General features: G+C 34.6%; 1 protein-coding gene across 1 annotated transcript; it reads right to left on the bottom strand.

The window, feature by feature from the left end:
• Positions 1–11,249: 11,249 nt before the first annotated feature.
• On the bottom strand, positions 11,250–12,697 carry LOC110732891 (two-component response regulator ARR22-like). The gene is made up of 2 exons (XM_021912880.1): positions 12,467–12,697; positions 11,250–11,632 (listed from the first exon to the last, which is right to left on the bottom strand). The coding sequence occupies exons 1-2, from the start codon at positions 12,695–12,697 to the stop codon at positions 11,462–11,464; spliced, it is 402 nt and encodes a 133-aa protein (XP_021768572.1). The 3' UTR covers positions 11,250–11,461.
• Between the last annotated feature and the right edge of the window lie 2,695 nt (positions 12,698–15,392).

Raw genomic sequence — 15,392 nt, 5'->3', positions numbered from 1 at the left:
ATTGCAGGCTATCCCAGGCACTTTGAGGCTTGATATGCACACCTTGAGAGCCATGCAGTGGCTTGAAGGGACATCCCAGCCGGATTGCTATTTGTGGCTCGTAGCAGGCAAGCCATACGCCTACTTGCCCGATCCGGAGAGGACGGTGGTTTACAACAAAGACAACTGGATCTTCGACCCCAACTTCGCCTGGCACGAGGACGGAGGCATGGAGTATGTAGACCGCAATCCCCAGCCTCACCAGGGGGATGAGCAGGCCCACGGGGGCCAAGGAGGTGACGATGCTGATGATGATGATGATGACGAGGAGGGTGGCCCGGATGCGGCCCAGCAAATCCCGGCGCAAGACTTCGCCTGGCTCCGCCAAGGAATGGAAGATTTGAAGCTCGAGGTAGCGGATTTGCATCGGTCGAACGAGGATATGACCTCCGCCTTCAAAGACCTGAAGAGGAGTGTTGATGATATGGCCTCCCGTTTCCCTTATGGCCCGGGCGGGCCTAGCTCGTGATCCCTTTCCTTTTCCCTTTAGTTACCTCCCTCTCCTTACTATTGTAAGTCCTTGATGTATAAACATTGAGGACAATGTTTGATTCTAGCTTGGGGGGGGTCTTACTTGTATTCATTCTAAAAAAAAAAAAAAAAAGATTTACTGCTTTCCTAGACTAACCTTAACTTGTTTGCTAGTATGTCTTTCCTTTTTGCAGATTGGGAACATTCGAGACGCGGCATGAGTTTGAAGAACGATGCTATGGCCGTTAATTGGAGTTCCCGGGAAGCAAATTTGGTGAGAGCTTTTCTTTTTTTGTGTGCTTAGGATAGTTTAGTTTAGGAAGAAGTTGAATGGTTCGAGGATGTTTGATTGGTTCTAAGGAACCTGGGATCGTTGATGTTGATATCATTCGATCACTTGTTTGTCGATTGGGATTTTATGTGATTTTTATGCCTCGTTATGTGCCTTTCAACTTATTCAGTTGGCTTAGTTGTACATATGTTTGTGTTAGATAGGAAAAGCTTCTGCTATGAGGATGTGTGGTTTAGCTTATATGATATGCCTCGTAGTCTTTTCCTATGTTTTTGGATCATAATAAACTTGTCTAATTGCAAAATTTTGGAATATTGTTCATGTTGGATTCGAAATGTGAATGAATGTGTATGGAATGTCTATTTCCACTTAAGCCAGTGATGAATACACAGTTCGAGTCTATTGTTGATCAATGTGGACGAGTCTAGGCGAAGGGTAGAAATAGAACACTTTTGTCATGTGAAACTATATGCCTTTGGGCTGTGGTAAGATGGAGTCGCTTCCCGGTTGTGGATTTGACCCCCTTGATTGGTAGTTGCTTTATTTGTTAGATCCCATGAGGTTTATTTGTTCTAGCCTTCATCATTCTTGTTGAGTGGCATATTTGGATCCTTGATTACGCATTTTTCGATCTTTGTGTTGACTAGTAGCTCCCGAGACCGACTTGACACTTTTAAGGGAGGAAGAGGGCACCTTTTTCATTTTTCTTATTTTGTTCCTTTTGTTTTGTTACAAATTGATTTTCTTTTTACATCATCTTACTTGCTAACCATGTTGAGCTTTAATTCCATTCTTGGTTAACCGTGTTACAAACCTGATGGCCAATGTTTTACCAACCCTTAGTTGTGAAGCGTTTACCTAGATAGGTTTGTTGAGCTTATTGTTTACTAATCAAGAAATAAAGTTTGATAGTTGGTTTGAGCAGGTGTGAAAGTGAGCCTAATTGTAAATATGTAATGTGAAAGTCATTTTGCCATCAATAAAAAAAAAGAAAAAAAAGAAGAAGAGAAAAGCCGTCCGAATGGTGAAAAAGGCAAGGACACATAAATAAAGTTTTGAAGTTTGAAAGAGGTCATTTGAGTGTGTATAATATGGATAATTTGGGATGTGTAAGAATGTGAATTAATGAGATTGTGGAAAGTGAATTACATCTTTTGAACTATTGTTTTTGAGAATTGTGATTCTTGCGCTTCATTTAGGAATTAACCCCACTTTTTTTTTAAATTGTTTTCACCTACCTTACCCATTTCCAATACATTACAACCCTTTTAAGACCCTTAGACTTTAGAGGTGTTCGGTTCTCAAACGGTGGAGGGAGATACCTTTCAACCCTATGGAAAGATTATGCGTAATCAAGATGTCGGGATACCTTTGTTATTTCCTCAAAACATCACTTCTTCCGGTTCCTTCGAGGAATCACGAGGGGCCAATTAGGGTGGTGATTTGAAGCAAAAGGGGAGGACGTGGCCGGTTTGGTTGGGTTTAGACGGAAGTACGATTTCTTTGTTCTCTATGCTTGGTTTAGGTCTTGTTCGCATTTGATCAACGATATCTTGGATTGTGTGTCTCGTTGCTTGTTTGAGTGAGTTTTCCTTCCGTGCATGGTTGTTCTAAGTAGGATCCATTGATTTCATTCCGTGCTTAATTTGATTTGTTCGCAATGGCATAGTTTATTTGATCTTGTGTGTGTTTCCCTTGGTTTTTGCTCGAGGACTAGCAAAAGTGTAGCTTGGGGGGTTTTGACAAGCGCACTTTAGGGCGCGCTTTAGAGCATATTTTAGGATGATTTTGGATGTATTTGGGGCCGCTTTGGCCGATTATTACCTTGTTATGCTTACGTTCCCCATATTACGTGCTTCACGGGTTTTCGGTTTGTTTTTGATGTGTTTTCAGGTAATATCAACCGAGTTTAATCGGATCCCGAGCCCTTGATGCGTAACCGAGCTAGCCTTGACCGGAGTCCGAGGAGTTAAGGAAGTTCAAGTGCCGTGCATTGATTACATAGCACAGGCAGCACGGCCGTGTTACCATAGGCACACCCGTGCTGGCCTATAAGCAAGCAACCCCAGGCAAGGCAGCACGACCGTGCAAGCCAATAGCACGGCCGTGTCAGTATCCACGCACCCGCACGACCGTGCAGGCCATTAGCACGGCCATGCCAGATGTTGCCTGTGCCCGTGTCAGCTTCAGTATGAGCCCCATGCTAGAGCATATTTAGCACGGCCGTGTCATTTTTAGCACGGTCGTGCCAGGAAGCTGCACGGCCGTGCCATATATAGCACGGTCGTGCCAATTTGAAGAAGAAATCCGGTTTACTTACTGACAAGCTAGCACGGCCGTGCCAAATACAGCACGACCGTGCTGATCTAGGGTTAACTGCGCGCTTGACTTCTCCGCATTAGAAGACGTATATAAGGCCCGACTTTAAGAGGATTCGGGAGACAGTTTTAGAGATAGTTTTGAGAGCCTTTGTAGAGAGTTATTGGAGAACGTTCTTAGTATTAGAGATTCATTAGTTTTCTTAGAGATATTTCTAGAGATTTTAGTTTTCTTGGATTGATTTGAAGCAAGATTTGCGAAGATTCTTTGTATTATTCATTGACGACGGATATCAAAGTTCTGAACTTTTCCATTGATTCGCATCAATACAATTGGTATTATTCATTCTTGTTTATTAATCAAGCTTTATTATTCCTTAATCAGAATTCATGTTTATATCTATTATGCTTTTGGAATTCATTATTGCTTTGATTATGAATATGTGTGAGTAGTCTCCTAGCTAGGGTTTCGGGATGAAACCCGGCCTAGGTAATCTATGTAATTGAGGATTGATTTTGATAAATGGATTGTGATTAAATTGATTATATGCGATTCCATGTTAATTCATTATAATAGGAGTAGCTAACCTAGAATCTTGAATTTGATTGCATGATATTCTTGATTTGAACAAGAGATTGTGAATTGAGTATTTCATTATTGAATGTGGTTTGATTATGTATCGAGTAATGTTAAGTGCATGAGAAATCCAAGCTTAGTATTTCCCGTTGTCTTCCTATCACATGATATTGATCAGACTTATAGTCTTTGCATATCCCGTTTGTCTCTGTGATTCCTTGTTGCTTAGTTGCCAATGGTTAGGCGGATTCCCGTTCTCCCTAGTGTCTTAGTTTATTGATTTATTCCATCTTATTAGTAGTATTTTAGAACAACATTTTCCATTGATTTCGAACTAGCTTAGGTTTAAGATTGATTTGCAATTACTCTCGTTCCTCGTGGACCGAACCTTTATTTGCCATTGTACTTGGTTATAGGGTGTTCGTATAAGTATTGTTTGATTGAGAGTTAGATTGTAGCGACCGATTTAACCCTCGTCAAAATATCCCATGTATGATCCATTTGTCTTATCTTACCAAGTGTCTCAAGTGTATTATGCATCTTACCCTAGCCTTAAACGTGATCGGGTTCAATGGTGGGCTGTATTTAGAACTCAAGCAAGGTCGGTGATTGATGCTCCGGTGGATTTAGATTTTTTGCAGGCTCCTTCACCACAAGTACATGCAACGCTTTGTCCACCAACTGACATTCCAGACTATGAACTTGATAGTGATGATGATGATGACGATGGATTTGTTATCTCAAGCGATGAAGAAGAAGAAGATAGCATTGACTCCAGTGATAGTGACGAAGAAGAGGACATCGATGTATTTTTAGATGACACTAGTGATAGTAATAACGATAGTGATAATGATAGTGGTAGTAGTGATAAGAGTAATGAAGAGGAGAATATGTAGTTACTCCTTTAACTATTGTCTTCGAATGTTTAGTTTTTAATAACTACTTGGACTTGTAATATTGCATTACATATTTTGTCTCATTTTATTTTTTTATGCCATATGGATCTAATTTATGAAATTACAATGTGAGATCATGTTACTAACAATTTTTTCAGATGGTCATCATGAGAGGAAGAAATAAAGGAGAAACGTCCAAGAGGAGAAAGACTAAGGGGAAATCTCAGGTTGTACGTGATGAGAGGATGAGTCAATGGAGGAAGAGGAGGCACATGATTTGGGGGCCTCTCAAGAAATCATCAATCGGAGACAGATTCATAGGTATGTACAGGGGCAACAGGAGCAACAACAATAGGAGCTACATGACACGCAACCTAATGACTTGCCGGAGTTGGACCCTTCCACACTTTGGTGCGTATGTATTTGTAATGAAATATCCTTAAATTCGTATTTATTTTGATAAAGTGAATTTGTATTACTTTTACCATGTTTTGTTCACTTTTTTTTTATTATCTACTTACATGAATGTCTATCCTTTATTATAGGTTTGATGATAAGCCGGTGAAGAATGTGCTCTCCGACACGCTAATCGGCTACTATGTTGAGCCTTGGAAGAATTATGGAGAGGTTGATGAAGATTCGAGAGAGCAGTTTTGGAACCTGTTCGGCGTATGATAACTTTAACCTAACATAATACATGTTTTATAAAGTATATTGATGGAGTTGAATTTCTAATAAAGACATTTTCTTGATTTGCAGAAAAAATTCAAGTGGGCACCTGAGTTAAACGACCATGTGAAGCAAACTTTTGAATTCAAGTTTGCAAATTGCCTACGTGACACGTTCTACCACATCACAAAGAGGTTGAATGGTGTCAAACCAAAATGGCTTAATAAAGATGTCCACGAAGCCATGATGCGAATTGTTGCCACTGATCCAGAATATAAGAAGTGGTCGGAAAAAAACAAGAAGAACAGAAGAGGTGGATCCATGGAAAATGTCGTTGGACTGACCCACTTTCAAGGTTCAATGTCAGCTGTACAGAATGCTAAAAGGATGGTAAGGTTCCTAAACTATATCCAGTAACAATTAACTCATTTGTGTATTAATGAACTTTTGTGGGCTAACATGTTTTCATTGATTTTCTACATGTATATATAAAGGCAGCACAAAACCAAGGCCAATTACCAAATGCCCATGATCTTTTCTTGAATACACACTTCAAGGAAGTGCCTGGAAAAGGCCAAGTGGCTGCCAACACCAAAGCAAAAAGAATTGCGGTAAAAACTTATTATATGACTTGATATATGGCAAATTAGCAAAGTAGAACTCATTATATGCTTATTTAAATGAATTTGGATGAATAAGGGTCGTAAAGTGACTTAAGTATTTATTTTTCTTAATTTCTATCCATAGGCACCTAAAAGCAATTGATATTGGAACGCTAGAAGAAAGAACGAGTTCATTTGATTGAAAACATAGAAAATAGGCATGGTTTAAACCATATAGGCCAAATTTGCTTGAATTTGGATGAATAAGGGCCGTAAATTGACTTATGTGCTTATTTTTCTTAATTTCTATCCATAGGCACCTAAAATTAATTGATATTGGAATGCTAGAAGAAAGAACAAGTTCATTTGATTGAAAACATAGAAAATAGGCATGGTTTAAGCCATATAGGCCAACTTTGCTTGAGTTTGGATGAATTAGGGTTGTAAAGTGCCTTATGTGTTTATTTTTCTTAATTTCTATCCATAAGCACCTAAAAGTAATTGATATTGGAACGCTAAAAGAAAGAACAAGTTCATTTGATTGAAAACATAGAAAATAGGCATTGTTTAAGCCATATAGGCCAAATTTTCTTGAGTTTGGATGAATAAGGGTCGTAAGTGACTTATGTGCTTATTTTTCTTAATTTCTATCCATATGCACCTAAAATTAATTGATATTGGAATTCTAGAAGAAAAAACGAGTTCATTTGATTGAAAACATAGAAAATATGCATGGTTTAAGCCATATAGGCAAAATTTGCTTGAGTTTGGATGAATACGGGTCGTAAAGTGACTTATGTGCTTATTTTTCTTAATTTATACCAATATGCACCTAAAAGTAATTGATATTAGAATGCTAGAAGAAAGAACGAGTTCATTTGATTGAAAACATAGAAAATAGGCATGGTTTAAGCCATATAGGCCAAATTTGCTTGAGTTTGGATGAATAAGGGTTGTAAATTGACTTATGTGCTTATTTTTCATAATTTATATCTATAGGCACCTAAAAGTAATTGATATTGGAATTCTAGAAGAAAGAACGAGTTCATTTGATTGAAAACATAGAAAATAGGCATGGTTTAAGCCATATAGGCCAAATTTGCTTGAGTTTGGATGAATTAGGGTCACAAAGTGACTTATGTGTTTATTTTTCTTAATTTCTATCCATAGGAACCTAAAATTAATTGATATTGGAACGCTAGAAGAAAGAACGAGTTCATTTGATTGAAAACATTGAAAATAGGCATGGTTTAATCCATATAGGCCAAATTTGCTTGAGTTTGGATGAATAAGGGTCGTAAATTGACTTATGTGCTTATTTTTATTAATTTATATCCATAGGAACCTAAAATTAATTGATATTGGAATGCTAGAAGGAAAAACGAGTTCATTTGATTGAAAACTTAGAAAATAGGCATGGTTTTAGCCATATAGGCTAAATTTGCTTGAGTTTGGATGAATAAGGGTCGTAAAGTGACTTATGTGCTTATTTTTCTTAATTTCTATCCATAGGCACCTAAAAGTAATTCATATTGGAATGCTAGAAGAAAGAACGAGTTCATTTGATTGAAAACATAGAAAATAGGCATGGTTTAAGCTATATAGGCCAAATTTGCTTGAATTTGGATGAATAAGGGTCGTAAAGGGACTTATGTGCTTATTTTTCATAATTTATATCCATAGGCACCTAAAAGTAATTGATATTGGAATGCTAGAAGAAAGAACGAGTTAATTTGATTGAAAACATAGGAAATAGGCATGGTTTAAACCATATAGGCCAAATTTGCTTGAATTTGGATGAATAAGGGACGTAAATTGACTTTTGTGATTATTTTTCTTAATTTCTATACATAGGCCCTAAATTTAATTGATATTGGAATGCTAGAGGAAAGAACGAGTTCATTTGATTGAAAAAATAGAAAATAGGCATGTTTTAAGCCATATAGGCTAAATTTGCTTGAGTTTGGATGAATTAGGGTCGTAAAGTGACTTATTTGTTTATTTTTCTTAATTTCTATCCATAGGCACCTAAAAGTAATTGATATTGGAACACTAGAAGAAAGAACGAGTTCATTTGATTGAAAACATAGAAAATAGGCATGGTTTAAACCATATAGGCCAAATTTACTTGAATTTGGATGAATAAGGGTCGTAAATTGACTTATGTGCTTATTTTTCTTAATTTCTATCCATAGGAACCTAAAAGTAATTGATATTGGAATGATAGAAGAAAGAACGAGTTCATTTGATTGAAAACATAGAAAATAGGCATGGTTTTAGCCATATAGGCCAAATTTGCTTGAGTTTGGATGAATTAGGGTCGTAAAGTGACTTATGTGCTTATTTTTCTTAATTTCTATCCATAGGCACCTAAAATTATTTGATATTAGAATGTTAGAAGAAAGAACTAGTTCATTTGATTGAAAACATAGAAAATAGGCATGGTTTAAGCCATATAGGCCAAATTTGCTTGAGTTTGGATGAATAAGGGTCGTAAAGTGACTTATGTGCTTATTTTTATTAATTTCTATCCATAGGCACCTAAAATTATGTGATATTAGAATGTTAGAAGAAATAACTAGTCCATTTGATTGAAAACACCTAAAATTTCAGCCATATAGGCCAAATATGCAACTGAATAATCAAGAATAAGAAACCTTACCTTATATTGTTTGTTATTTTTTTAACAATTTTTTTTATTATCTTCAATATTTTGTAGGAGACCTACCAGAAGAATCTCGAAGAAACAAGGAGTCAGGGGATTCAGAAGAGTCCTAATGAGTTGTACTGGGAGACGGTGGGTGGGCACAATAAGAAGGGTCGTGTGAAGGGACTTGGCCAAAGTGCAGAGCTCTACTATGGCAACCGGATGGGTCGAGCTTCCCGTTCTTCACAACTATACATGTCGTCTATCATTTCTTAGATGCAAGATCAGATGGAACACAGGGTGCAAGCTCTCCAAACTCAAATGGAAGCCGAGATGCAAAGCCGAATTGACTCCCGACTGGCTGAAATAGAGAGGAGATACAAGGAGAGTATGGATGAGATGATGAGTCGTTTCACCAACAACGACTCATGTTCCATTATTCATCCTCAACATCGAGACCTAAGGGACGACTCGGGTAGTGATGGAGCAGGCTAGGGTACCCAGGCGATTGCGTAGCTTAGCTTTAGTTTAGCAAAGATTCACTCTAACATAGCTTTTGTTTGGTATAGATACCAAAATATGAACTATCTTTTTTACTAGAACATAATTATTATATATATATATGTAAATAAATATCTTTTCGTAGGTCGGTAATTAATTTTTTTTAAACAACAGTTTCAGGTTTTGAAATGCATTTTTTTTTGTCGATTTATTATAACAAAATTTAGGTTTGGAAATGCATTTTTTTTTACAAAAAATTCTGGCGGGTTGGAAGGTCTTTCCTACGGAATTTTTCCTCGCAAACAAAAAATTCCGACGGAATATTTCCTCACAAACTAAAAATTCCGACGGAATATTTCCTCGCAAACTAAAAATTCCAACAGAATATTTCCTCGCAAACTGAAAATTCCGACGGAATTTTTCCTCGCAAACTAAAAATTCCGACGGAAATTTTCCTCGCAAACAAAAAATTTCCGTCGGAAAATATATGTTGCGACAAAAAATTCCGCCGGAAATTATATTTTCTGACATAATTTTTAGTTTGCGACGGATGTTTTTCCGTCGGAAAATTGCAACGGACCTTCAGTTAAAGTCAATTTCAAGTCGTAATTTCCGTCGGAGATGATGTTTACGACGGGAATTCCGTCGAAAAATGACCAATTTCCTACAAAGTGTTTTTCGACGAACGGTTTCGGTGGAATTCTCTCAGAAACCTTATTTTCGACGGATATTGCATAAGTTCCGACGAATTTTTTCCGTCGCAATTTTGCTGTTTTCTTGTAGTGTTAGGTGGTGCAAGTAGTTTGTAATTTAGCAGTACGTGTAGTACTTTGGTGGTACGAGTGAATCTAAGTGTGGTACTTAGATTGGGTAGGATAGGGTCCTATCAAGTAGCAAGTCCAGTGAGGATCTTGTGAAAAAAAAGGTCCGTGTCTAATAGGTTGTAACTTGGTGTTTTCTCTATTATAGTGGAGTTTGTGTGTTTGAAATCCCTAAGGCAGGGTCGAGGTTTTACTTCCAGTTGGGCCCTGGAAGGTTTCCTCGTAAAATCTGTGTGTTTACAAGTTCCTATATGCATTATTTATTAATCCGCAAAAAGTAGTCATTAGAAACTCAATACAATTCACCCCCCTCTTGTATTAATTGTCTCAGCTAACAGTGATCTTCCAAGTCCTATCAATCTAATCACTTTTTCTGACAAGGATCTACCTGTAAAGGGTGATAAACATAACAAGGCCTTAAAGCTCACAGTAGTATGCCAGAGAATGAATGTCCCAATGACTCTTGTAAATAATGGTTCAGCCATCAATGTTTGCCCACTACCAACTGCGAGGATGTTAGGAATAAGAGATGAAGATTTGTCTCCATCTACACAAGGAATAAGGGCTTATGACAACTCTCGTTGCCAAGCTCTTGGGACTATTACTATGAATGTCACGGCAGGAGTCATTGAACATGTTACTACTTTCCAAGTGGTAGACATCAAAACTACTTCTTTCAATTAGTTGTTGGGACACCCTTGGTTTCATGACCTTAAGGTCGTCCCTTCATCAACAGGTGAAGGCCATAGTTGGAGGAATTTCTGTCACAATCGATACTTCTCCATTACCCACATAGTATTTAATAAACTAATTAATATTCAATTCAAAAATAAAAAAGACAAACATTGTCATTAATTCATTTACAACAGTTTAAAGGTAGTAGTTTTAGAAAAATATACCACAAGGATTTAAAGCTAGTAGTTTTAGCAATACAACCATACATAAGAATTGTCTCAAATTAACCGCCAAATTAAATTTGAATTTACAAAAGATGAAAATTATAATTTTGTAGCTAAATTAATCGCCAAAAGTTACCAAAATGTATAAATGGTGTTAAGGTAATTACAAAATTACAAGTTTTGAATTAAAAAAAAAATCAGTTTTTTTGCTACTCAATTAATAAATTAAGCGTGTCGAGTTCGAGTTGGCGGATTGTCGTTCAACCCATTTATATAATCGGGTTATGTGTGTCGGTTTCGAGTTGAAAATTTCAACCCAAACCTCCAAGCCTAAGCTGTTTAATTTCGTATTGTGATTGTGTCAATCCAATTATGTAATCGGGTCGAGAATTGTTGACCCAAACCCGCTTACTTCGTGTCGGGTTATTGTGTCGTGTCAATTTTTGACAGCCCTAGAACAAACATCAATATTTGTAACGATAGATAGGTAAACAAACATTTTAATGATATATTGATAAGGGCATATATGTTTAATAATGTGTATTTTTCAATGTATGAAATTTTGTAATATTTAATCATAATTGTGTTGATTGAAAACTATAAAAAAAAAAAAAAAAGAAAAGAAAGAAAACAACATATCGAAGCCAGGAGTACAATATTTAAATATTAAATTACAAAACATAGTTTATTTATTTCATTTTGTAGTGCTAATGCAAATTTATTTTAGTATCACTTTTCGAGGCGCTTGAGTATGTCATCAATCTTCACAAAGTCTAGTGGTTTTGGAAAGTATTCATCTAAACCAGCTTCTACAAATGCTTGAATGTCTGACTTTAATTCGGAACTCGTCACACCAAATATTAAGCCCTTAACTCCCATAGCTCGCAACTCTTTAGTTGCCTTCTCGTAAAAGAATTAGTTTAAAAATTAATATAAATATTAAAAAATTAGTATTCATAATTAAGTAATAATGCAAGGGTGATAATTTTACCCTTTGAAATTATAGTTCATAAATTTAATTGAAACTAGCCTTTTGGCTCGTGCAAAGCACAAATTATTCATAAAAAAAATTGCATTGAACGATGAATAAGGAAATATTAATAAGTCATTATAGTTACAATGTGTAATCGGAAACATGATTTAAGAAATTTAATTTTTGGAACTTTGATTGAAAATGAGGACTAAATAAAGAAGGTGGAGGGGCTAAAATTAAAGAGAGAAAAGGAAAAAGGTTGAATTGAAGAGGGGAGATGAAGATGAAGATGAAGCGTGCATGGAAGATGAAGTTTAAGTTTAATGAAAGAATTAAAGAAAAATAGTGTAATAAAAAATTAATATAGTAAGAAAAAGATAGAGAAGTGTATTAGGATGGGGACATGTGTCTTTATCGATTGGAGTTTTTAAATATCAAGTATAGATGGTACAAACATTAATTTTTTTTTAATTTGAAAAATGATGAATGTACTAGAATGCAATTATATATATAAAAAAAATCATGAATATAAAGGTTCTTTTTACAGAATGATAATTTATTTTAGGGATAAATACATATAATACAATTTATCTTGTATTAATATAATGATTCAAATTTAATTATCTTATTCATACTATTAGCTAATTAGTATTTATCTAAGTCCTAATTATGCCAAAATGTTATATTAATCATAATTGATTTATTAATAGCCTTATATCATTAAAAGATATGTTGTTAAGATATAATACAAAAAAGATTACCTGAATCCCATCCATTATTGGCATTTCCATATCCATGATAATAACATCAAAAAAATTGCCTTCAATAAAAGTGTTTACGGCCTCTTGACCATTTTCCACGACCTTGGTTTTAAACCCTTTACTGTTAAGCAACATTTCTTCAATCTTTCTAATGATAGCAGTATCGTCTATAACTAAAGCAGTAAAATTTTTTGCATCATTCATGCTACTATCTCTAGCCGTTTTAGACATGTCTGAAAAACACACATAATCAAAATATTATTTACAACAACAATCAAATAAGTATAGGAGAATTATTAGAGGGTATAGCCTATATAAAGTATAATACATTTCTCACATGAAAATGACTAAATTTTAAAATATATAAAAATTCACTTTCTAGTTTTAACACATGCATTGCTAGCTTGTACAAATATTAATTATCTTAGGTTAATAATAATGACATTGATTAGAGATCAACTCTTCCTAATTTTTTTAATTAAATGACACTAGCTAGCTATAAGGGGAAGGGAGAATTTTGAAGAAAAAAAAATTTATGATTACCTTTTTGCCGATGAATTTAATAGAAGCATACTTGGTCTTTTGTATTTCTTTTATATTGAAATAAGTATTAACCACAAAATCAAGATGGCCTTAAGAAACAGAATCCGACGTGATACGATTGATTTAAAATAAAAAGTATGTTGATTTGATTTTGTATTACAAACCCAGAATAATATACTTTGTAGTTGTTATGAGCCTTACATCTATCAAGATTCATTAATTAGACTTCATAACAAAATTAATTAACTATGTGACAAATAATCTAACTCTTGTACATGGATTACATAGATACTTTATCCGATCTTTGAACTGTATCATATTGGCTTGACATTTTGTACAAAATCCAAAGTGATTTAAGAAATCATTTCTCTTTTCACGAGATTTTTCCTGAAAAGTTTAAGCTCTTAACATTGTAACAAAATAAAAATCTACAATATATGATCAAACCGGTCGCTTATTCTATATTAAGAAAGAAACTAGAATTATATGTATCTTTTTTATCAACTAATCCTTATGTCTTTATTGCATTATGATTAATGTTGATTTTTTTTTTATTTATTTTTTTTGCTATTTTAATTTCGTACCTTTAATTCATCCCTGCACCTTCAGTCGTGATTATTTACCATATAGAATTAGTAATCTCATTTATTATGAATAGGGTGTAACCTTCCTGGATCTAAATTTGTGGTTGTATTCTCCCTTTTGGTAAAATTTGTTAACGATTTACAAGTTTCTTAAAACTTGTTGATAGCTCTATCCTTACTTTATTCCTTGTCCTTATCGTATTAGTCAATTCCAACTTTCAAAGATTGTCAAACATATTCACATATGTTAAAATAGGCACACTTTGAATCGACGCTTAAAATACTCTATGCTTATTTAGATCAATTACTGAGTATTTAAGATGACTATTGAGTATTTAATATCAACTTACTATATATTTTTAATGGTACACTTTGTTTGATTGGATTGGAATTGAAGTAGCATTTGTAGTGATCAATATATATATGCTTATATTTGAAGACTAATATTAATTTTCTTGTTTGCAAATACTATAAGAGGATAAGAAATAGGAGGGTGAGCAGCAAGACTTATATTAAGAAAGCCTTTAAAGCAAAGTTTGGTGCATTTACAAAAATTATAATTATTCTAGTCCAAAACCAGATTTAAATGAAATTTACGTCAAGCTTGGATCATTATTACCCGTAACTATTTATACGTCTACCTATTTATCAGATGGTTCTACGAACCTTATGCTCAAGTACTATAGTATGTAAAATTGCTTGCTTTTTATTATTTATACATACGACGACTATACATGTATAGTAAATTAATAATGTACTAAATTTTGTACTTTGTATTCTTATATCCCTTTCCTATTATGTCTACATTCCGTTATTTTCCCTTAATTATTGTGTCTCACTTCTTACATTCTTAACTTTTCAATAACTATTTACTATAAAATCATAAACTTTAATAACTTAAATCGATTTTACTTATATTTTTCATTAAGAAAACAACAACAACAACTAGTACTAAACAATTAAAGCCTTATTCAATTACATGAACTACGATTTTGTCACACATATAACTTCCATGGTCTAAGGTCTATCATTCTATCCATGGTTTCATGGTGTTGCACATTAAGTTTATACCTCGGATTGTTTGGCCTGTTTTGAGCATCCCATTTTTCTTATAAACCAATACCATAGTTCTATCCTTCTAATCTTGTTTGTTCTCCAAATCGTGTTAAACAAGTCTATTAGCCATTCAATAATAAACTTTCCTTAAACCTTGATAGGGATACTGTAGGGAATATTTCAAGCGTTAATCCCCTAGCTTGAACTCCGCTGTGATCATACACTAAAGTACGGTGGCGTCCAAAGGGAAAGAAGATAGAGCAAAAGAGTCGCCAACAAGTTTTTTTAGGAACTTGTAAACCGTTCACGAGGTGAAGGTTACACCCCTTAACGATCCAGGAGATCGTCAACTCCATAAGGTCTTGAACCAAATAGGGTTCGGGGATGAGGGTACAAATCCAACCTAAAAGAGATTGAACCTGCCCTAATAATAGGCCTCTACTTTATTCTGATCGTATTCATGTGCGCTTTCTGACTAACATGCAATCATTAGGTTTAACCCTAAACCTGTTTATCTATGTTGGTTGAATATTAATGCACAAATAAATCTATTATTGGCGATCACTTGAATTATAATTAAATTAACCCTAAACAAGATTATTAATTATCTTATTAAGCATGATTACAAGTACCAATTCCCTTTAAACATGCATAAAAGGCGTGATCAAGCAATAACTATAAATATCAAGCAACATAAAAATAATCAAATAAAAACAATAATTATAACAATAATAAAATCATTA

Source organism: Chenopodium quinoa, unplaced genomic scaffold (genome assembly GCF_001683475.1).
Source record: "Chenopodium quinoa cultivar QQ74 unplaced genomic scaffold, ASM168347v1, whole genome shotgun sequence".
Lineage (NCBI taxonomy): Eukaryota > Viridiplantae > Streptophyta > Magnoliopsida > Caryophyllales > Amaranthaceae > Chenopodium > Chenopodium quinoa.
Note: the sequence above shows the minus strand (reverse complement) of the source record. Positions and strands in the feature narration are given on the sequence as shown.

Bases quoted from the DNA above. Each gene is read 5' to 3' on its own strand.
- LOC110732891 (XM_021912880.1), bottom strand. From the start codon at position 12,697: ATGTCTAAAACGGCTAGAGATAGTAGCATGAATGATGCAAAAAATTTT. The intron at 11,633-12,466 runs GTAATCTTTTTT...TTTTACGAGAAG, and splicing joins CAATAATGGATGGGATTCAG to GCAACTAAAGAGTTGCGAGC.